This window comes from Chroicocephalus ridibundus, chromosome 6 (genome assembly GCF_963924245.1).
Source record: "Chroicocephalus ridibundus chromosome 6, bChrRid1.1, whole genome shotgun sequence".
NCBI classification, from domain to species: Eukaryota; Metazoa; Chordata; class Aves; order Charadriiformes; family Laridae; genus Chroicocephalus; species Chroicocephalus ridibundus.
The window spans coordinates 34,181,057-34,202,416 of NC_086289.1; the positions used below are offsets into that span (position 1 = coordinate 34,181,057).

Consider the following 21,360-nt stretch of genomic DNA (forward strand, 5'->3'; position numbering starts at 1 on the left):
CGCCGCCCGCGGTGGAGCCCGGGCGCCGCGCTGCCCGCCCCTCCCGGCCCGGCCCCGCCCCGCCCGGGCGCCGATAGCGTGCGGCGGCGCCGCGCTGGGTCTGATTTACGGCTCTGCTGAAAACGGCTCCCCCGCCGCCGCCGCCGCGCCGCCACCGCCGCCAGCAACAAGTCGGGTGAGTGCGGCGGCGACAGCGACCTTGCGGCCGGCGGAGGCCAGCGCCCAGCCGGGCCCCGGCCCCGCTCCGCCCCGGCAAGGCCCCGGGCGGCGGCCGAGGCGAGCGGAGCCGCGTCGCGCCGGCGGGGCCCTGCGGCTGGCCGTGCCCTGCCGGACGGCTGGAGATGGCCCGGTAGCCCTGAAAAATCACCGGGAAAGTTTCCCAAGTTTCCCGGGCGGGGCTGCCCCGGCCCCGGGCGGGCGTGAACGCGGGCTCTTTTCTCCCCAGGCAGGGCCCGGCGAGGAATGCAACAGCCGGCCCGGGATGAAGGCAGGCACCCCTGGCAGGAGCCGCTCGGCAGCCTCGGCGTCTGCCTTCCCTTCCGCTGCCCGCGATGCGGCGACCACAGCCGGTTCCGGAGCCTCTCCTCCCTGCGGGCCCACCTGGAGTACAGCCACAGCTACGAGGAGAGGAGCCTCCTCACCAAGAGCGGCAGCCTCTTCTCGCCCCTGAAAGACGCGGAGCTGGTCTCCCCCCCCGAGCCCGCCACCCCCGGCAGCCTGGGGAGCCCCGGCAGCGCCCTGCGGCAAAAAGGGTCCTACCTGAATTTTTGTGATGCCTCCTTCGAGGGCACGAAGCGAGAGGTGGAAGCCGAGCGGCCCGTCTCCTACGTGGCAAACTATGTGTCAGCCGAGTCTCCCGGCGAGCAGATCGCTAAACCCGGCCTGCCGGCCACTGACTCCAAAGCCTCCTTCGAGGCACACGTCAGAGAAAAGTTTAACAGGATGGTAGAGGCCGTGGACAAAACGATCGAGAAGCGAATCGACAAGCTTACCAAAGAGCTGGCCCAGAAGACGGCGGAGCTGCTGGAGGTGCGGGCGGCCTTCGTGCAGCTGTCCCAGAAGAAGCAGGAGGTGCAGCGGCGGGAGCGGGCCCTCAGCAGGCAGGTGGACGTGGCCGTGGAGATGATCGCAGCCTTGAAGCAGCGCCTCACCGAGTCCGAGGAGGAGCTTCACCGGAAAGAGGAGTAAGTGGGGAGGTGAGGGCTGATGGCTTTGGGTGGGCTGGCCAGCACCTGGGTGAGTAAAAGCTTTCGGGGGGAGAAGAATGGGGACGGCTCGGTTGCTTGCTGGTTATGAAAGGGCCTGGTGCTCACCAGCCTCTGATCACTGTGTCTCTAAAGTTGCGGCCCATGTCACTGTGTCCCCTGCAAGGCAGGGGACAGCTCCCCGAGCAGGTGGCTTTCATGCTTGACTCCCCAGTGACTGACTTTTACACTCTCTAATGCCTGGTTGGGTCCCTGGTTTCATGGGGGTAGGGTCAAGCAGAAGCTATCATCAACGTGTAATCTGATTTACAGTGACACCTCTAATCCGTTATCTTTTTAAGAAGAGATGGGTGGGTGAGTGCCGGAGGAAGTAGGTAAGACTACCAAATAGCACCTTTTCCCTGAAGTCACCCCACCGTGGTCAGAAGGCTGCCAGTGGCGTGGGATGGTCTCCTGTACTGGAGCCAGCTCTCCAAAGGCCACATCCAAGTAGGTGTTCCAGGCAGACCCAGAACTGTGAAACTGGGGTCGCTTATATGGGAACAGGAAGCAGATGCCAGAGTTGTTCTGACTGACCTAGGCCATCTAAAAATATGTTCGTGATGCATCCATTAAATATGTAGTGATAGCTGATATATTATTTATACATGAACTACTTAGTTTATTCGGCACTTGCCAAAACCTTTCAGGCTTTTCAGAGCAACACAACTTATTTTAGAGGAATGCAAATAAAGAGCCTTGGTAATGGAGTGCCTCTAAACCAATTCATCAGCTTACAAAGGGAGGATGAGAAGTGCTAGTTGCCATGACGCTGATCTCAGAAGAAAGAAGGAAGGTGGTGTAGGAGTTCAGTGTAGGATGTTTGGAGGGCTTTCATCGCTCCTTCCTGTAGTCTAAGGATCAGAAAGAAAAGATGATGATGGCCCCTATATCAGTGGGAGTCATCTATCTTGAGGCAGTGCTGTAGATTTCCCAGGAGAGGGGACAGCAAAGGTGGTGGGGTTTGAACCTCTGGGGTGTGTATCATCCTTGAAGGGGAATATTCAACAGAACATCTGATTTCTGAACATCAGGGGATCTTCATGGAAGAGAAGACTGAAGGGCCCAGGATAAAGCTAAAGATAATAGAGGAACTGAGACAGATTTGAAAGTATGCTGGATGGAGGCCATGAAGATAACTTCAGTTTGAAGCAGTTCTGGTATTCCCATCTAGCCAAGCTCCCCTTATGGGCTCTTTCACAACATGATTCATCCTACTTGTTCTAGAAAAGTATCTTAGAGAGGGAGGGATTGCTCTATGGAGATCTGTCCTCCCTCTGCAGACTAGAGGGAGACCTCAGGTAAGCAGCCATCTTGGCTAGATGCTGAACTTCAGGTATCTAAAGTTAAGTGGTGTGAATCTTACCCCAAACTAAACACAGAATGTGTTGGTTTTTTTAAATTCAAGGCTTGAGATCCACAGGAAAAACATGACTGTCAGGCAAAAGCAGAAGCCATTCAGTGGAGCGAAACCTGACTTCTGCAGTGCTGCGAAAGAAAAGAGCTCATGGAAAAAGAGGAAGGGGAGAATGGAGTTATCTGGGTAGAAAGAATGGGTATGATACAGGGAGGACAGCAAAGGACACTGATCTGTGAGAAGAACAAGGCAGCAAAAGTTGTGATTTTAAACTATATTAGGAAGAGGCCACTTGCCCCCTTGGCAGAATGCTTGCTAGCATCAGTGACAGGCTGTGGTTCTGAGGCCAGAAAAGACTGAACACGGAATGAGAGAAGCAGGGAAACACTGTCCTTCACACTAGGACATTGCCAGGCTCAGGAAAGGGGCAGGAGTTCAGATGATTGTTGTTATAGTTCTAAATTCATAAATTCATCATAATCCATCAATTCATTACAAATTTATAATTCATCTCTGAAGGAAGAGGGTGAACGCGTAAGCAGATGAGGAGGTAGCTCCTGAGTTGGTGTTACGGGGATGACTGAAGGTGACTTGACTAAGCAAAAGAGGCAGCCACACAGGAGACTTCACCTGAGTACGCAGGATATTGCTCTTCTAGGATTACCGCTAGCTTGCTTCAGCTTTCGATAAAGAAGATTAAAAAAACTTGGAAGCAAAAGCAGCAATAGGAATGAGTGACTAGATATTACACAGTGGTCTGTTAATTTCTAAAGGTAAACGGGCCTAATGCATGCTAGTGGGTAGGATGAAGGAATATCAGCCCTCAAACCAGGAGAGCAGAGGGGGAAAGAGGGGAGTAACGGTATGGTTTTGTATATGCCAGTGCCAAGCCCCATAGGGTTGCCTCTTTGAAGTCACTGTGAAGGTACTCTGAGGGGCCTGGGAGGGTAGGCAGGGCATACGAAGAGGTAGAGATCACCTAGGAAAAGCTGAAGGTATGTTTTTTTTTTTTTTCTTGTTCAGACGGTTCTTGCATTTCCCATCTTGGAGGGTAACAAGGGATAGTGCCATAGAAAAACGCGCTGTATGGCTTCCCGATTAAAAGGTCATTGTATAATTAGCAATTTGAGAAGGAAGGTAGATATAAACAATGCTTAGTAAAAGCAGGACTAGTACTTATAGGGGCAGCGTGTCAGATCTGAATCTCTAAAAATGTTTGGGACATTAACTTTGCACCAGTAGCCAGGAGGCGCCGGATGGTATGCCCTAGTAGAGGGAGAAGAAAGGATGTTCATGACTCTGATAACAACAGTGACACTTGTCTGGTTTTCTCATGGACTGTTGGTAAATTCTGAGACCTGTCTATATGTTCAGTCCTTTGTGTGCTCAAAAACTTACTTACTTAGTGTGCTGAAAAGACTTTCTCCTTCAAAAAAGGAGGATCTCAACTTTGGCTTTGATTTCTGGAAGAAGTCCAGATGATTAGAAAGCCAAACAAGACTGCTTAATGGAAATTGCAGAAGCAGGAGTTCTCACTGCAGACTGTGGAAAGTCAAAGGCAGCCCTTAGGGATTGCTTTGATACTTGCTGACCTTCAGAAATAAATGCTTTCATCAGTTTCTTTGGATTTTTTTTTTTTCATAATCAATCTTGTGAATATGGATAACTTTCCCAAAACTAGCATTGATATTGAGCCACTGTAGCTGAAAATTTGTTCCTCTTTCCTCTTTGTAGAAGGAAAAAGAAAACACCTTCTTCCCAGAAACACCTCCTTATCATACTATTTCTAAGGAAGTAAAGGAAACCAGTCTTCCCTTGGTTTCTGAATGGTTTTCCCCACTACCAGAGATCATGGAATAGGGTGCATGTGAAGGCAAGAAAGGGTTTATAATCAATATGCACTTCTAGATCCCAAAAGAGAGTGAGGTATGGCTACTCTAGATCAATCTGAGAATTAGAAACAACAAAAAAAAAAACCCCAAGCAAAAAAACCCAACCCCAAAAACTATCCAAAAGAGGGGGGGGGGGGGAAAAGTTCTAGTCCAAATCTTAGGTAAGGTCACAAAAACTCTTCTTTGGAGGCTCTTCTAGAAAAGAAGCTGCCAACTTCTATAGGGATCCCTTCAAGTAACTCTTGAATAGTAACTATGTTCTGATAAAGAAATTACAGGTGTTTATACTAAGCCCATATTTGAGCATTCCTCCAAGTCCACCTACACTGGCAGTATCTTATATGAATGGACAGTCATTATCAGTGATTAAATTACTCCATAATACTGAATTTAACAATCTAGTATATTTTCATCTTTATAAAATGTGCCCAGATAAGCCAGGGACCTGTCTGGGCTGTTAGGCTTGACCTGTTCCTACATGTGAGAATGAAAGAATTAACCAGATACGGAAGGCAGAGAGGGTGTATTTGTGGGTTTAACCATCACTCCTGACCTATACATTGGCTATGGGGAAAAAAAAAAAAAAGTTGGGATTTAAGAAGCTTCCTCTTTAGAAGGGTATACAAGAAGATGACAGAAAATAACAGTACAATTAAACTTTGTATAACAGTTCTGATTTTGGATCTGATTGTGAACTCCAACAGGAAAGCTAAGGGAAAGGAAAAATGTACGTTAGCAAGAGTAATTTGGTTAGGAAGCCCCAAGAAGCCTTAGGGAGGAGAGATATAAATTCTTTGTTTAAAAATCTGGGTTTCTGGAATAAGGAGATGGAGCTCTTCTAGGCCTCACGTCTTTCTTTTCAGCACAGCCTAGCGAAGGCAGACATCGCACTGCTGTGACTCTGGCAATCCTCAGCAGAGCCACTAGACCTGAGGTCACTTTGACTTGCTGGAATTTCATTTCTGCCACTTTGTTCTACCTGTAAAAGCCCATATGTCCCGAGCCTTTGCCTGGACCAAGCATGGGAGATAGATAAAAAACTGTGATCCACCAAGTGGCCACATTATCAGAACCTGGTTTGTCTGATGTGTTCTCCAAAGCAACCAGCAAGTCTGTAAGCTTCATAGCTGTATGGAGAGTAAATTCTTCTCACAGTTACATTGTTGTTGCTAATCAAAGCACTAATTTCAAATGACAGCACTCTGAGGACTTACTGTTGACCTCTCATTCTGATAAAAGGGAGGAATGTTGGTTTAGGCCATCAGCAGGCACAGGGCTGCCCATTTGAAGAGTTTGTAGGGTCAGTAAAGTTATTTCTTTAGACTTGTCAGTTGATTATATTTTGTTTGTTTTAAATAAAGCCTCTAGCAGTCCAACAAAGGCAGCAATAAAGCAAAGAATATCTTTTTAGTTAAATTTTATTCCTCTTCCCTTACAAAAATGGCTCTGCTAATATGGACACGGGTGCATGCTGTTACAGTAGTGTGATGCCTTCATGGAGATGAGCTGTGGTGAGGGGTAGGACAAGTGGAGGTACCACACTAACTGTACGAATACATAGTTGAAGTAGTGTTACTCTAAGAAGTCACTGTTGTGTCACTCTCATATTTAGAACGTCAAAAGCCAAAAGGTTTTTTTATTATTATTTGGGGAGAAAAAAAGAAAACTGTACATTGTAGAGAAGCAGGCACAGCTACCAAAGATGGGTCCCAGGTCACCAACCTGCTTCAGCTGGGCTGTGAACAGTTTTGATGAACGATGGCTACAGGATCAAGCTTTCAGCAGAGCTGATGAGCAAACAAATGATTTAATTAGAAAGTGTGCCCAGAAAGGGATTATTCGATGTTTGATGAAGAAGAATGCAACTCAGAGTGAGTACTGTGATCTTAAAGATAACACAGAAGCCTGCCCAAAGGGAATAAGACTGTGTTGAATAAGATATCAAGAAAACCATTGAAACTAAAATCAGCTATGAACTTAACTTCTAGAGCACACTGAGAGGCTTGTTTCTGGAAGTTATGTAAGAAAACAAAACTGACAGAGTTTGATTTTAAGTAAGTCTGAACAGGGTAAGCATTTGAAGTTATGGTCCTCAACTGGAAGCTACCTTCAACGGGGACTTAAAAAATTTCACTTTGTCTCCTAATTATTGGGTAAGAACGTTAATGTAGTACATTGCCATATCTCAGACAGTTGTTTCTCTAACCAGTCTAATGCATTTGTTTTGAGACCGTTTGGTCATGCTTCTGTTCTGACATAGCCTGGAACGCGAGGGCTATTTCAGAATAGCTGTGGTGGGGAGCAGTTATTCTTGCTACTGGCTTCACCTTAAATTTGCAATTAATGGAACTATCTGTGTTAGTAACATCCCGACAATAGGATTAAGAGTCGGCTTTTAGAGATCACTGTGATTTATGCTTTAAAACAACAGCTTTCCTTAAAATATGTTTTTTTTTTTCTACAACAGAACATCTTTGATTTTGCTTTAAGAGGAATATGACCACAACTACACATTGTTCTTCCACCGTCAGTTTTAGGTGGTCCTACTCCTTCTTCCACATTGTCTTTCATCTTCCCACTCAAGAGATTACTACCCCCCAGCTGCACCAGTTCAAGCGTAGCGTGACTATCCCACAGAATGGCTCTCTGAAATAAAGCATTTTAATCTTCACAGTAAGTTCAGGGCTCAGATCTAGAGCACAACCCACTAAATGGGTGCAACTGGTAGGACAGTAACTTTCAGAGGGGAGGAGGCGTGAACCTCTTAAACCAAACGTGCTGATAGTGGTGTAGGAACGTGAAACCACAACCTAATGAATAACAGATAGCAGCCCTCAGGCAGTAACACCAATGGGATGGCGGATGAGGTCAGCAGCATTAATGAATGTACATATTTAAAATATTTTCACACAAGTAAATCACGTGTGAAATTTTCAGAAGTAAATCACTTTACTGCTTACTGTAGTAGGCATTTTTCCATCTTCAGGTAAAATAGTGTAAGTGTTTGGTTTTCTATTGATTTTAAGGAGAGCTATTCCCAATGCAATTCTCTAAAGGGATTTGATACTCGGGCGCAGAGTCTGCATAGAGCCTCATGCTTGTCTCCACCTACAGAGCAGTTGCGGGTGTCGAAGTTGCTGTAAATAGTCCTGGGACCGGTATTATGCTTCTGTAGGAGGGCTCGGTCGCAATGCGAGGAACTATTAGCCTTTCTTGTCAGTTGTTAAGGAGCTGGAGCTGTCCCAACCTCTGCACCTACTCTGTGCATCACATGCTTAACTGCTGAGAGCCATACAAATACTAAGGGGATCTGCAGGGTCCACATCCCACCAACTGCTCTGGTAAATAAGAACTGCAGCTCACTGGTTCTGCAAGGAGCACTGCATAATCTAGTGGTAAAGGCAGAAGAATAGATGTCACCTACTCAGTCTAAAGATTTGTAACTTTATTTACCACATCTCATGCTGTTTCGTGACACCAGCCTCCATAAAGAAGGTTTCAGGAAAAGTTTCAAGGCAGACTGTGTGCAGCTTTTCTGCAAGGGCAGCTAGGCTGCAGCTAGAATGCAAAACGCTGAATTAGTTAAGTCTGGTTAACTATAACAGGTTAATTCCCTGGCAGAGTCAGATTAAAGTAAAAGCAGCTAGTCTTTCTTTCCTACAGTGAGTGCTTCCCTCTGCACTTGTTTTTTCAGCTGAGCACCTCCGGGTTGCCTGCTGCACTGCAGTAGATTCCCCCTGGACTCCTCTGGCTCTGGGAAGAGCTCTTCTCCAGCAGTCTGGCAGTACAGAATCATAGAATGTGTTGGGTTGGAAGGGACCTCTAAAGGTCACCTAGTCCAACCCCCCTGCAGTAAGCAGGGACATCTTCAACTAGGTCAGGTTGCTCAGAGCCCCATCAAGCCTGGCCTTGAATGTCTCCAGGGATGGGGCCTCCATCATCTCTCTGGGCAACTTGTTCCAGTGTCTCACCACCCTCATTGTAAAGAACTTCTTCCTAATGTCTGATCTAAACCTATCCCGCTCTAGTTTAAAACCATTGCCCCTCGTCCTATCGCTACATGCCCTTGCAAACAGCCCCTCCCCAGCGTTCTTGTAGGGCCGCTTCACGTACTGGTACAGGCTCCTCTTGGACACCTCCCGGGTTGCATTCCCCTTGTCTTTCCCTCTTGCTTCCCTCACCCTGTCGCCACAAGCTGCTGGCAGTTTGATGTGCCCTCTGCTCTCTGGGCAGCAGCAGCAGCCCCTCCTCCTGAAAGGTTTTGCCTGACAAGAGCACCCAAGACAAAGCAAGAAACCCACCTTTCTCCCTGCTGCCCAGTCACAGCCCTTTAACAGAATGTTTTGCTATAGAGCGTACCTTGATATCAGTATACTAAACTATGAGCAAACAGAGGAGATCACTCTGCTGTCCATTCCAGAAACTTACAGAGATCTGAGCTGCACGGAGCATCATCTGCTCCGCTCAGAAAATTCAGTGGCAGGATGTAGATCTTAGAGCACGACAGGGAGTGACAGGGTGCAGTGAGTGAAAAGGGGCAGGAGGCTGCAGGCTGACGGGCAGGGAGCAAAGGGAGGAGCAGAGCAAGGTGATGCTGAGAGCAGAGGAGTTCCCAAGGGGAGTTAATAACTCTACGTAACCTCTTCTCAGTATAGCGGCAGCGCTCCAGATGTAGAATAGTCAGCGCAGGGTAGCAGAGACCTCTCATTAGAAAGGGCAACGCTTCATGTCTGAGCCAGGCTTTAACAAATGATTCCTTTTTCAGGTGAGTGCTGCTGACGAGGCTGTTCTGCCAAGACACAGCCCAGTGGGCCTGTGCTGCTGTGCTCTGGTTTACGCTGCTACCAACTGGGCCCCACAGTATGAGCCCATGGGCTCAGTTTCCCCCCGACTTCATGAGGAGCAGCATCTGACCTCTGTGAACATCCATCTTTCCACAAGCGTAAGAGCAGAGAGTAAAAGATAGAAATAGTATCACATAATCCCCCCAAAACTGGCAGAGGCCTGGACAAATAAATCGAAAGTAAAAATTCAGAACATAAGCAAAAAATCATCGCAGATATCTAAAAGTAGAATTGGAGGGAGAGGGTCATCAGTATGGCTAAGAAAAAGTCTGGGCAAACTACAAGAGAGAAGAAAGCCAATTAAACAGGTAAACAGCAGCTGCAGGAAGCTACACTACTTCTTTGAACCATTTCCCTGTTGTTCATGGTGGGAGGAGGGTAAAAATTCTTCTGGGAACTCCCTTCACGTAACCAAGGCATAGCCGTGGCACGGAGTGAGCTCCCTGAGGAAGAGGTGCTGGAGGAAGTAGAGACACTTATTAGCAGTCACTCTGCGGGGCTTGTTCTTCTGAGAGATGAGAATGAAGCATAAACAGAGTAAGTAGCTGAACTAAGAGAAATGCTGCTTATCAGGACAAGGGCCGTGACCGAGACCTAGTGGGTGGGTATATTCTGGCTCCTGTCTTTATAAAGGGCATTTACAGAGCATTTTGTACCATTTCAGCCCAAAGGAAAATTTTTAGATAAAATTTATAAAAGGCAGGTCCATAGGCTGTATAGAGGCAGCTAAACAAACAGGGAAAAATTATGGAAATGCTACTACTGCTGCTAATAACAGTTCCTACAAATAATGGCATGTAGGATGCCAAGTTATGTTGAATAATCTAGAAAGCAGGGAAAATAGTAGGGAATTTATTGACACTATGTGTCTGTTCTCCTCCTGATAGTCATCTAAGCCTTCCAGAAAAAACACTGCTTCCCCTGTACCCCTTATGGCACACCTCACTGATGAGATATTTGTAGGAAAGGAAAATTTGTGAGTCATCTGTTCGTGCCGTGGAGCAGGCGATTAATGAATGCTTTTTAATTACCTTTCCCGACACAATTACAGACGTTAGTGTCCTTGAAACTATCACCCTTTTATAAACAAATGCCAGGTACTCGATGCCCATGGCATCCTGCTGCAGCCAAACACAGGAGCTGGCTGTGGCCCTGGGAGGGACGCCCTCCTGGTGTCCTGGGCTGGTGGCTCCCCACTCTGCTCAGCCTTCCCGCTGGAGGGCCAGCAGGCTGGCAGGCCATGTGCAGTTCTCCTTCCCTCCCAAGAGGAGAGGTTTGGAGCCGACCTGCTGAGTTTCTGTCCTTTGGAGCTTCCTGCCCACTGTAAAAGAGGAGCCTGCTGTAGTGCCAAGGGCTTTGGGTTGCTCCTATGCTAACATAAATCCAGAGTGGCATCATGAAATCAAAGAAGCTACGATGCTGCAAGTGCGGTGAGAATAAAGCCCTCAAATTGTCCTTAATGAGTTTGGATTGGCTTCTTCCTAAGCATTCCTTAGTACTTTTTATTACCAGGTTGCTCTGGGCAAGCTAATAATCACAGAAGCTGTACAGAGCTGGGCTTAACATACAAGGTACCTCTCCATTTCTTAAACCAGATTTTGTGGGCAAGTTAATATAAACTAATGTTCTTCCTCCAAACAACCCGTACTTGTTTTTACCTCATTCCCAGAGTTAGATCAGCCATGCAAACAGCCTCTTGCTCTTGCTTTAAAGCAGGCAGGCACAGCCTGAATCCTAGATGGTGAATTTCCATAACTGACCGCTTGTGCCTAACTCTTAGCTCACTGTTAAAATGACTATACTGAGTTAAACCAATTATCTACAACTATAGTGAGTTAAAACAATGGAATGCAGAGAAACTTTGGATTTGTTATAAACAACCTAAGCCTGGAAAGGTTATTTCTGCTACAAACTGTTTCCTAGTTTCTGCTTAAAATGCTTTTTTCCTCAGGTGATGTATTTCTTCCAAGCAATCACGCCCTTTCTTGTTTGGCAAGCACTGGTTGCCCCAACTCCCACCCCCTCAGTTTTGTACAAAGCAAAAAACATGTTTTCATTGGCAGAGCAAGGACTGTTTATCCAGGCACGTAGCATCCTACATGCTCAGATTTGCCGTTTTTCATAATACATGGCTCACTCTGTAACCAAACGTCTCCCACCCCGAAACTCCTGATATCAGAGGTGCAAATGGTGACCCGATTAATGATAGTAAATTGATAGCATGCAGAGCACTTCAAAAAGAGCTATGTCTCAGTACAGAACTGGGACCTTTCACTGTCAGCGGTGCTATCTCTTTCTTCCAGTCGTGTTACCAGACCAGAAACGTTTCTAAACTCCTGACCTCAAACATGCTCTTCCCACGCACATACTCCTTGGTCTATAATCTGTAGATTATCTCTTCATCTCCCATGCTCCCACTAGCTCCAGATCATAACACTGCACTTTGACACACTTGCAGGATTGCAGCCAAAATGAAGTTTTATGGCCACAGTAGCTTTTTCAAGTTAGGAACCACCCTAGTAGCAACATTAAACTACCACTGTGAGATTTTGATGAACTGGGAAGATAAATCCACTTCTCTTGTTTCTGGGCTGATATTCATGTGGGTAAGTAAAAAAAAAGATAAGGTGTCTGTAGGTGTCTCCAGATACCTCAAGAAGTGATGCTTAATGACATTTCTGCCCTACCCTTAGGACCCTGCCCTAAGGACTATTCCCAAGGGACTTAATAATGTGACAAAAAAACCCAAATCCACTGCCCATAATCGTAAATTCAGCATTCAGAGTTCCAGCTCTTCACTAAGTGTCCACAAAAAGGTTGAAATCTCTTAGTAGAGGTGAAGGACAGTAATTAGCCACCGTGAGCTACCACCGTGAAAAACAGGAGAAGCAACAGTAATTTGCTGAGACCAGGGCCCTTCCCGTTATTTAAATGTGGCCTCTTTGCACTGTTTCCGTCTTGCAGAGAAGTTGTTACTTTCAACCACTTCCTGGAAGAAGCGGCAGAAAAAGAAGTGCGGGGAAAAGCCAGGCTCCAGCACTTCATTGAGAACCTGTTGCAGCGCGTGGATCTGGCAGAAAGGCAGCTAGAATATTACCAAAATCAGCAGATGGTGTGCAACCACACCGATGTCAGCGAGCACGTGGTAAGCCAGCAAAGTCCTTCCCTTCACTGTCACCCACCACCAGTGGGAAAGTACTGGAATATGAATATGGGTGGGCTCAATGGGACGGGCTAATTGCTACTCCAGACAGATTTGGATTTGTACGATGTTTCTTTGGGCTTGTTTTATTTATGTTTTAAACTCCCACTTCACATGACTGAAAGGAGCAGAGAGCGTAAGAGCAGCAGAAGCCAAAGATGGGAAAGGGAGGGCAGAGAATAATGAACTATTTGCCAGACTATTTAACTTTTTCTTCCTGTCTTTGGCTATTGCTGCTGTTACCTTTGCAAGAAACACTTTCCTTTATGTCACTTAATGACTTGGCAGTTTTTTGGAGATCTCTAAAGATTTTCAGGAAAGGTGTGGATCCCTATAGAGGACACATCAGCCTGCTGGCAAGATGGGTTGCTTTCCGTAGTTACCTATGACGGGACTCTTAAAAATGGTGAATGGATCCCCACAGATTAGAAACCAAAGCTGTCTGAACATTGTGTTTTAAAATACATGATTTCTTTAAAAACCCTCATTATTAATACTTAAACTCAGTATTTTCTCTACAATGCATTACCTTTATATGTCAAGTCTCATCCACGTGACTTCCAAAGAGATTTCAGTTTAAATGAATGCCCCTATGTTAAGTAACTGTTTATCCTGGGAGGTGAGAGGAAAGGCATTTAATTACGCACAGCACTGAACAGGGATGCAATGGTGGAAAGCAAAGGTTCCCATAGCCACTTGGAAGACAAAGAACTTTAGGCAAGACCTGAATGTGGATCAGGTTCATCCACCTGAAATGTGGATGTGCTGAAATCTAGTGCGGGACACCTCAAATGGTGTCTGTGAGAACACTGAGGGGGACTATAAAGATGGGCCTCAGTATCAAATCGTCTCCCCTGCTCTTGATGTGTTTACTGGGATCCCTGGCTCAGCAGTGTCCCTTGGGGAAGGCACTAATTTCTGAGGCAGCTGCCGTGCTTTCTGAGTGACTTCAGCATTCCTGTGAGGTCATCCATCCAAATATTGACCAGCCTGACCTTCAGAAGGTAATTACAGAAAAGCACACCATGAGATGGCTCCAGACTCCATCCAAGACAGATGACAAGTGAAGTTAGGCTGGGCAGAAATCCATCTGCAAAGTGTGGACAATACCAGGGACAGAGGGAACGTTTACGAGAACATAATCATTTTCAGATGCCAGATCTGACTTGCTTGGCTCGGTGACTTCATTAAATGATATTCAAAGGCTCAGTCTAGTAGCAGTGATCAGTACAAAGAACCGATTTAGTACCCAGACTGATTTAGGCTGAGCTGGCATGAAACACCTCCTTTCCTGACCCCCACTAAAAGAGGGACTAGACAAAGTGTTTCCACGCTGTGAACCAAACTGTTGTTAAAAATGAAGTCATGCGAAGTCGTGCTGGCACTGAGGCAATGCTGTCCCTAGCTGGTCTCAGGATTTGGGCTGGGAAGGGAGAGGGACGCCCACATTCTCACCCTCCAGCCTTCAGTGCTGCCGTAGGCAGAGCCAAGGGCTCGTAGCTGGAGTTTCCTAGCCACTTGTGCGAAGGAAATGTATCGCTGCAAAATTAAAGGCTCTGAGAGAAAGTTAATTTAATACAGCTTATTCAGGCACTGTCCCTTATTAATTATCTTGAACACAATAATTACTTCTCATTGGATCCATACTGTTTAATCTAATGTGAAAGATCTCTGTTCAGCCCAAGCTTCTTTAGCAATTTACTTTGATTATAGATATGGTAAAAACAAAGGGGAAGAATCCGGCAACTAACAACTCACATGTTACGAATTTTAAAAACAGATGTAATAAGTTGGAGGAGTAATCATCTGTAAAAGGTTCTTTTTTCAGTTTCTTTCATTAATATTCTTCTAGTTTTAATAGCAGGTGAGAATGGAAATAGGATTTTGAAGACTACATGTATTTAATACCTGTACTTTAGTTACCTGATAATATAATAGTAATAACCTGTTTCTGTTTTCTTTGCAGTTTACAGACATTTCATTAAATAAGAAACCCAGATGCCTGTATGTATATCTCTCTATTTTTCTCTTACTTAAACATACTAACTTGGCATGCTTACATTTCTGCTTTTGCATTTCACCTTATCCAAAAGCCTGAATCAGGTTGGGTTTGGATCAGCTTCCATACCTGAGTATGACCTATATTTAAGTCATGTAGTAGAGGAAAAACAAGATTTCTGCTAAATCAAAGTTAAAATCAGATAGTCTTTAAAGAATAATTTCTGTTAAATGAATGACTCCTTCCTGCTTACTGTAATAGCCTACTGCAAAGCTACAGTAGTTGCATCTCTTCAGCAAACACAGGGCAAGTTTCAGCTGAAAGTATCTTTAACATTCTGTAGGTAGGAGACAGACAGTTGTCACTTCCTAACTAACAGTAACACTGTCGACTTAAAAATCACGTGTAAGCAAACACGTGCCCGGACAAAGCGTGGGCACTACCAACATCTCAGGTTACTTCAAGCAGCTGTCCTGGGAGCAGCAGAACTAATTGGGGCTGGTTTCCCATGTCTTTGCGACTTGGTCATGAGTCCCAGTGGCTGGTTTGGAGCATCACGCGTGCTGCTCGGCCAAGCGATGGTCAGGCAGTGCATCCTCCTGCAGGGCAACCTTTCTTAGTGGGGACACAGGTTTGGGTCTTTTTCCCATTGCCATGAAACCTCTTGCATCACCACAGGGCTGGGACTTCTGCGTCCCTGCCAGATTTGTTTGTGTTTGAACAACAAGTTCAAGAATTACTGGAAGACTGAGACACATGTACAGATGGATAGGCTGGAAAATAAACTAAAAATACAACATACAGCCTACTGGATTGGGGGGTGCTTTTTGGTCTTTGGGTTGTTTTTGTTTTTCATATATCTTAGTCCTAGCATGCAACTGGCCAAGTACCCTTTTGCTGATAAGCAGTGTTTGCATTAATAATTTTTCCTGCTGATTTGAGATTCTGGAAAAACTTGATTGTCCAAAGTAGATTTTGAGTTGACTATGTATACAATTTTGGGGCTTTTAGATGTCTTAATATGATTGGAATCAAGGAAAATAGAATTAAAATATAACCAGTTAATTCATTGACTTGGTGAGATGAGTCTTTCCACGGACAAGTCTTTGGTTTAAGTATAACAGTTTGGTAAAACCCACTAATTGCTGACAAATAGTGGGAGTTCAAAGGCATATATGAAATTGTTTAGAGGTTTCTGATTAACTGCTAATATACTTCTCCTTTGAAAAGACACTGTCAAAACTAGAATTTAGTAGTAGCCTGTATTTGAAGTTACCAGATTAAAAATATCCCAACTTGTCCTACAAAGCAGGGAGGATAGAGGAGAAGATGCTCAGACGAGCAGGAAAGTTTTATTTTGCCCTGCCTGTTCTGTGGATGAATTCACCCTTTGCATTCATTGCACCAGCTTTTTTAAGAGCTCTAACTCAGATGAGTACATAAAATGAGGTTTTAATGGTATGTACCAGTTAAAAAAATTGGAAAGTGTTACTACCCATCCAGAAAATTCAGTGTAATCTCAGGGGTTTTGGGGCCACTGATGGCTTATGTTGTTTGGGATCAATGGCTGGACTTGCAATCCCTCTTGCTCCAAGGCCTCTGCATTGCTTCCGAGTTCCTATTCTCCAGTTTCTTCTGGCTGTTTTCAGGAAATGTCCCCCTGAAGGCATGGCGGACCTTTGCTGATGTTCACTATGCATTTTAGATACCTTCTTCCCCTGACTGTGAATTAGGGATAGACATCCATCTTCTATACCATAAACTTGTTCAATTTAAATACAGTTTAGCTCTTTGAGGCAATCCCCTCTGATCATATTAACCTTGACCACCTTCTGGTTTTAATAGCATCATTCAGTGCAGCAGAGCAGTGACTAACATCACCTGCAGCCACCTGCAATAACGCCTGCATGTGCTTTGGGAATAAATGATGTAACTTCCACCATAACAACATCTGGGGAAAACAGAGCACTACATCTTCTAACAACAACTAAGTAATGGACTGTAACAACAGTGCCCAAGAAGTGATCGTAAACTGGAGTGCCCAACGCTTGTGCACTTAGATAAGTAATTTCTAACCTCTAGCAAGTGGTCAGAGCCCAGGCCTGCACCAGATCAGTATAGCACAGTACCTGCAAGCTCCAGCTTGGACCTGCACAGCATCTTCCCCCAAAATCTTCCCCATAGCGAAGTCTGGTTGGCAAAGCTGCCAACCAGGTAAAACTGTTCTGTAGGTAAGACTCGGTTCCTGTGCTGTCAGCTGGCCTTCACTGCCTTACACCGACAAATACAGAGGCTTTTGTGACACCCTTCTGGTCTTTTAAAGAGCGGGAGAGGGCTTGCACTGTACGCACTTGAACAACTACAGCATTTTCCTAAACTGGCTTTGTCAAGTGTGTAATATTGTTTAACTCCCAAGAGAAGTAATACTACAGATACGTGGTTTCCAGAAATAACGAGCTATGGAAAATAGCCCTACGGGAACCCTTAAGAGACCGACTTGCACATCAGCACATCTGTTCTTCACTTCAGTCACAGTAGCTGGGCAGACGCGAGCTGGTGCCTTGTGTTCATAGCACTGCTGTTACACTACATGTATCTGCTGTAAAACATTTCAAGATTGTGTTAAAAGGGACTGTGATGATCTTAATTAGCTAAACTGTGCAACTGCAGCAAAATTTCGGAGCAGAGGACATGGTTCAGCCTTTGCAGCACCAGGTACGGTACTGTCACTCCACCTGAGCTCACCGATTTCAGCAAATCCTGCTGGGCCTGAACTATCACAGAGAGAATAAAGAATTCAATTTGGCCTTTAAGCTTTTGTATCCTTCTTCCCACCAATTCCTGTATTCCTCTTCCCTCTTCTCCCATTTCAAATCACAGCCTAAAAGCAAAGCTAAAGTTTCCTTAGATGGGTGCACAGCACAAAGGCAGAGTGTGGAGTTTCCTGAGCTATTGGCTGTTAGTAGCAGCCACAATCCAGGGCAGCACTGAGATCCCACCAAGAAATTCCTACAGTTCCTACAGAGTTATTGGAGCTGTGTGGTCTTCCAAAGACCATGGGATGTTCATTCTTTACAGTAGGTTGCTGCGCATCTTTAAAATGCCTGTAGATCACCAAGTTATGAGAATATAGACCTCAGTAAGGTCTCAGCACTCCAAAATCAGCATAATGCTCTCGGAATAAAAGTGTAGATGAACATGCATGAAGACTCCACCAGTAACACATGTAGGGGTTCTTACAGTGAGGGATGCTTTTGGGTACTGAGAAATGTAATTAATCTTTTGCAGCTCTGTTTTTAACTTTCAGCCTGGTAAACCAAGGCTATTTCTGTTGTCAAAAATGTAGGGGTTTGGGACATTTTGGGGACCTTTCCGTTTGCAAGATTGAGTAACAGTTATTAATAATCACTGTTACTAATTTTAGGAGCCGAGGAAGTCAACACGCTTCATATAACATCCCTGACGCAAGGCCTCATTCCTTTCAAAAAGGAAGAATCTTGTTGAAAAAAGCAAAAGATGAAAAAACCAGCTTGCAGCCAGCGAAATGCTTCTATGAACCTGTTGATTGCCCAAGAGAAATATGGAGAGCACAAAAGAAAGGTGAACCTGTCTGCTCTGCCAGGAAAGTGAGCACAAAATCCAAGATGGGTAAAAAGGCCAAACCGCTATAGGAATGGTTAGCAATATATAGTAATGCAGGAGCTTGGCTTCAGCAGAACAAATATTGAATGAAGTTAATCATCCTACTTTTTCCTATCCATCTGGCCATGCCAAAACATATCAGATATAATATATAGAAATATATACCGTATGGAAGATTTATACTATTTAGTAATGCCATGCCCTCGTTGGGCGCTGTAAGAGAAGTGACTTTTTTTTCAGTTTACATGGAGGTTTTTCTATTTATTTATTTATTTATTTATTTATAGAGCTTATTTTAAATGACTGCATTTATCTTGCTGGGCAGTACTGTGGCTGTATGTCTAATTATTTTAGTGGCAGCATGCGTCCTGGTAATTTATTTTCCATCTGTGCTGTTGCTGAAGTTCAGAAGAATCCATTTAATCGGCACCTGAATACTCAGCCTTTCAGCTTAGGTAGGTATAAGATCAATGATTAACTGTTACCTGCACAGACGTACTTAGATGCAAAAGGTCTACTTGCGTTGCTCGAAGGCTGTTTACAGCAGTAGATTGCTATCCTGGATTTTCTGCCATACGCCTGGTCGGGCACATTTCCACATTTTATTACATACATTAAACCCCTCGATCCTGCCAGCCGCCAGGTTGTCTGGTGGTACAAGTTTGGGCTGTTCCGGTGTCTCAAGCAGAGCTTTCAAATTCCAGAAGCTTTATGGCTTTGCCATATGTCCCAGGCTCTAGTGTCACTCATCCAGGAGACCAGAAGCTGGTACTGCAGCCCTGACAGGCATGGCCCATGTTGAGCCACAGGAGAGATTTCAGTCCCCGTTGCCAGCAGCGGGTTGTTGCCAGCTGTGACACAGCAAGCGAAAGGCGAAAGCAAGGCATTACACGGCACCATGTTCAATGCCTGTGCTTGGTTTTAGGCGAGAGGCCTACAACGGCTGTGATCATAACCGAAACCCTTCACATGGTAATCTCTGAGAGATCCCTGAATTTCAACGAAAACCCAAGAGCAGGGTAGTTAGAGATGATCGCAGGACAGGAATGCGCATGTTTACATTGGTTTGTGCCAATTAAAAGGATCCTTATTTATTGGAGTATTTATCAAGATGATTTTTTTGTGCGTACAGTTTTTTGGTAACACGAATCTTCATGCCATGTTTACAGATATGAACATCCTGTCGATGTTACTGATGAGATTTGTTTTCTCAAGGAAAAGAAAGGGTAGGTGAGACAAGTCTGTGTAATTTATTTTTTAAATGCTCATAACAGATGTAAATTGTTTTTGTGGAAGGTGATTTTTACAGTATGTGTACAAAGATTTGTGAAAAATGTTTTTTCATTTTTTATAGCTATGACTGTAAGCAGAACTGAGTATTAAAAGACAGTGTATCACTATGATTACTGCTGCAATAAGCACCTGAGCTGCAATATTTTTAAAGCAGAAGATGACTGATCAGTCAGCTAGGATCAGGTAACTGCAGATGTCATACATCTGTCAGTGTACAGAGCTGCCAGAAAGTAGCAGAGTGAAGAAAGAGAGTATTATTCCTCGCTTTTATTTGAAATAGTATATATGGAACGATCAGATATATGTTTAAAGTTTCTCAACACTGTTTCAGTAGAAAGTCACAGTGTAAAACCAGTTCAGGTATTTAGGTTGTAATGACATTTTAATATTTATTTAACCACCTCACAAGGCCACATTTGGCCTTACGCTAGGCATTGTGTGTGGTGAAAAGGAGTTGTTAATTGTCTTGCATGGGTTTGGGTCAGATCGTACGTTATGACAACTTTCTTAGGCAAGTCACAAAATAGAAACATCCTTTAGTTTTTTCCATTGCATCCCGCATCCTTCTACAAACTTGAAAAAATGACCCTTTTTGAAGAAGATAAAGGTGAACTTTAGAAAGATAATAAAGTAAAATAATTCATCTGTTCCTTTATCCACTTGACATTGAAAGAATATTTTTATTTTTAAATACCTATCTACTCTGTTAGTCACCAAAGTTAAGTGCAACTACTAGTTCACAAATGAGATATTTATTTTATTATTTATTGCACCAAAATCTTGACTGTAAGTTGTCCTTTCGGGGGAGGAAGAGAAAAAGAGAGTAAAAGAGTTTGCATGTTCTTAAACTTTTCAAATCCTAAGTTAACACTTGCTGAACAAACGCCAGGTTAGCTAATTAGGAAGAAATTGGATTGTACTGCAACCCCAGGTAAAAGTTTTTAGAATATAAACATTCTAATAATAAAGTTATATTTCTCAGTTACTGTGTCGTTTAACTCTGTGAAAATACAATGTTTCTTACAAAAGCCTACCCAACAACAAAGAAAAAGACAAGAAGCAGCAGCCCCGCTTGGACTTCTGTTTGTTCCTCAGATAACACACCATGTCAATGAAGTTGGGCTGTGGTCTTGAAAGAATTGAGAAGCTGAAGAAAAAAGAAAAGAAACTGAAAGCATTACAAACTAAGCTGAAAGACAGCAAAAGCATCTTGCGTGCATAGCTTGCATGTGTCACCTGCCCCTCTCCTACTGCAATGATCCTTGAAAATTATTCCTGAGATAACCCACATGGGTCAGATAACCTGCCCAACGCAGAGGTAGGGGGAGTGGAGGGAAGGGTCAGGCAGAGGAAATTAAGGGTAGAGGGGTTCCTGGGGAATGTAGATGATAAAGTCTCCCTCACATTGCTAATTGCTGAATCATCATTTAGTCAGGTATCTCCCTGGTTATACTTGGAAAGAGAGGTTTTCCCTTGGGGGAACCAGGTTCCTGTCAAGAAGATAACCCATGGGAGAAGTGCTGCAGAAGACTGGATGAGGAGATGAGGTCCCTTTGACACCTGAGAGCCTGAATAATGTTCATCAGGAAAAAAGGCTCCTTCCCAGTCACGTTTACACAATTTACTAGCTCATCTTTAAAGTTGATGTCTGATCATCAGCAGAACTTGACCACTGGATGTGTGTATCACGTCTACACTTCACGTCCCATTAACAGAGGTGGAATGCTTGAGAAGGATTAGTACATGAACTAGGCTGAACGTTCCTGGTGTTAGCTTGGGGGGACTTTGGGAGGAGATAACACTGGAATTGGAAAATGTAGATTTTAAAATATTTTTGACCACTCATCTTTGAAAATGTATTTGAAGCAGTTACCACATTTTGCCCTT

General features: G+C 44.5%; 2 protein-coding genes across 3 annotated transcripts in view; one reads left to right on the plus strand and one right to left on the minus strand.

Moving 5' to 3' along the window:
• The window catches only part of RTKN2 (rhotekin 2), a 47,961-nt gene extending 47,068 nt beyond the window's left edge, over positions 1 to 893 (minus strand). Inside the window, exon 1 of the mRNA XM_063337554.1 lies at positions 760 to 893. The gene's annotated coding sequence lies outside the window, so the exon portion shown is untranslated. The remainder of the gene's footprint in view (positions 1 to 759) is intronic.
• On the plus strand, positions 65 to 20,458 carry ZNF365 (zinc finger protein 365). Of its 2 annotated transcripts, XM_063337556.1 has the most exons (5): positions 65 to 175; positions 446 to 1,184; positions 12,302 to 12,482; positions 14,506 to 14,543; positions 17,963 to 20,458. In XM_063337556.1, exons 2-5 carry the CDS (start codon positions 463 to 465, stop codon positions 18,207 to 18,209), a joined length of 1,188 nt encoding a protein of 395 aa, XP_063193626.1. In that variant the 5' UTR covers positions 65 to 175; positions 446 to 462; the 3' UTR covers positions 18,210 to 20,458. The 2 variants fall into 2 exon arrangements, with proteins under 2 accessions (XP_063193626.1, XP_063193625.1); XM_063337555.1 differs by having other exon boundaries at positions 65 to 1,184.
• The last annotated feature ends 902 nt before the right edge of the window (positions 20,459 to 21,360 follow it).

What these genes read in the sequence shown, in the direction of transcription:
- ZNF365 (XM_063337555.1), top strand. Translation starts at nt 463, where the DNA reads ATGCAACAGCCGGCCCGGGATGAAGGCAGGCACCCCTGGCAGGAGCCG. An exon ending in CCGATGTCAGCGAGCACGTG is followed by an intron (nt 12,483 to 14,505) that starts GTAAGCCAGCAA and finishes TTTTCTTTGCAG; the next exon opens with TTTACAGACATTTCATTAAA. An exon ending in AATAAGAAACCCAGATGCCT is followed by an intron (nt 14,544 to 17,962) that starts GTATGTATATCT and finishes TACTAATTTTAG; the next exon opens with GAGCCGAGGAAGTCAACACG.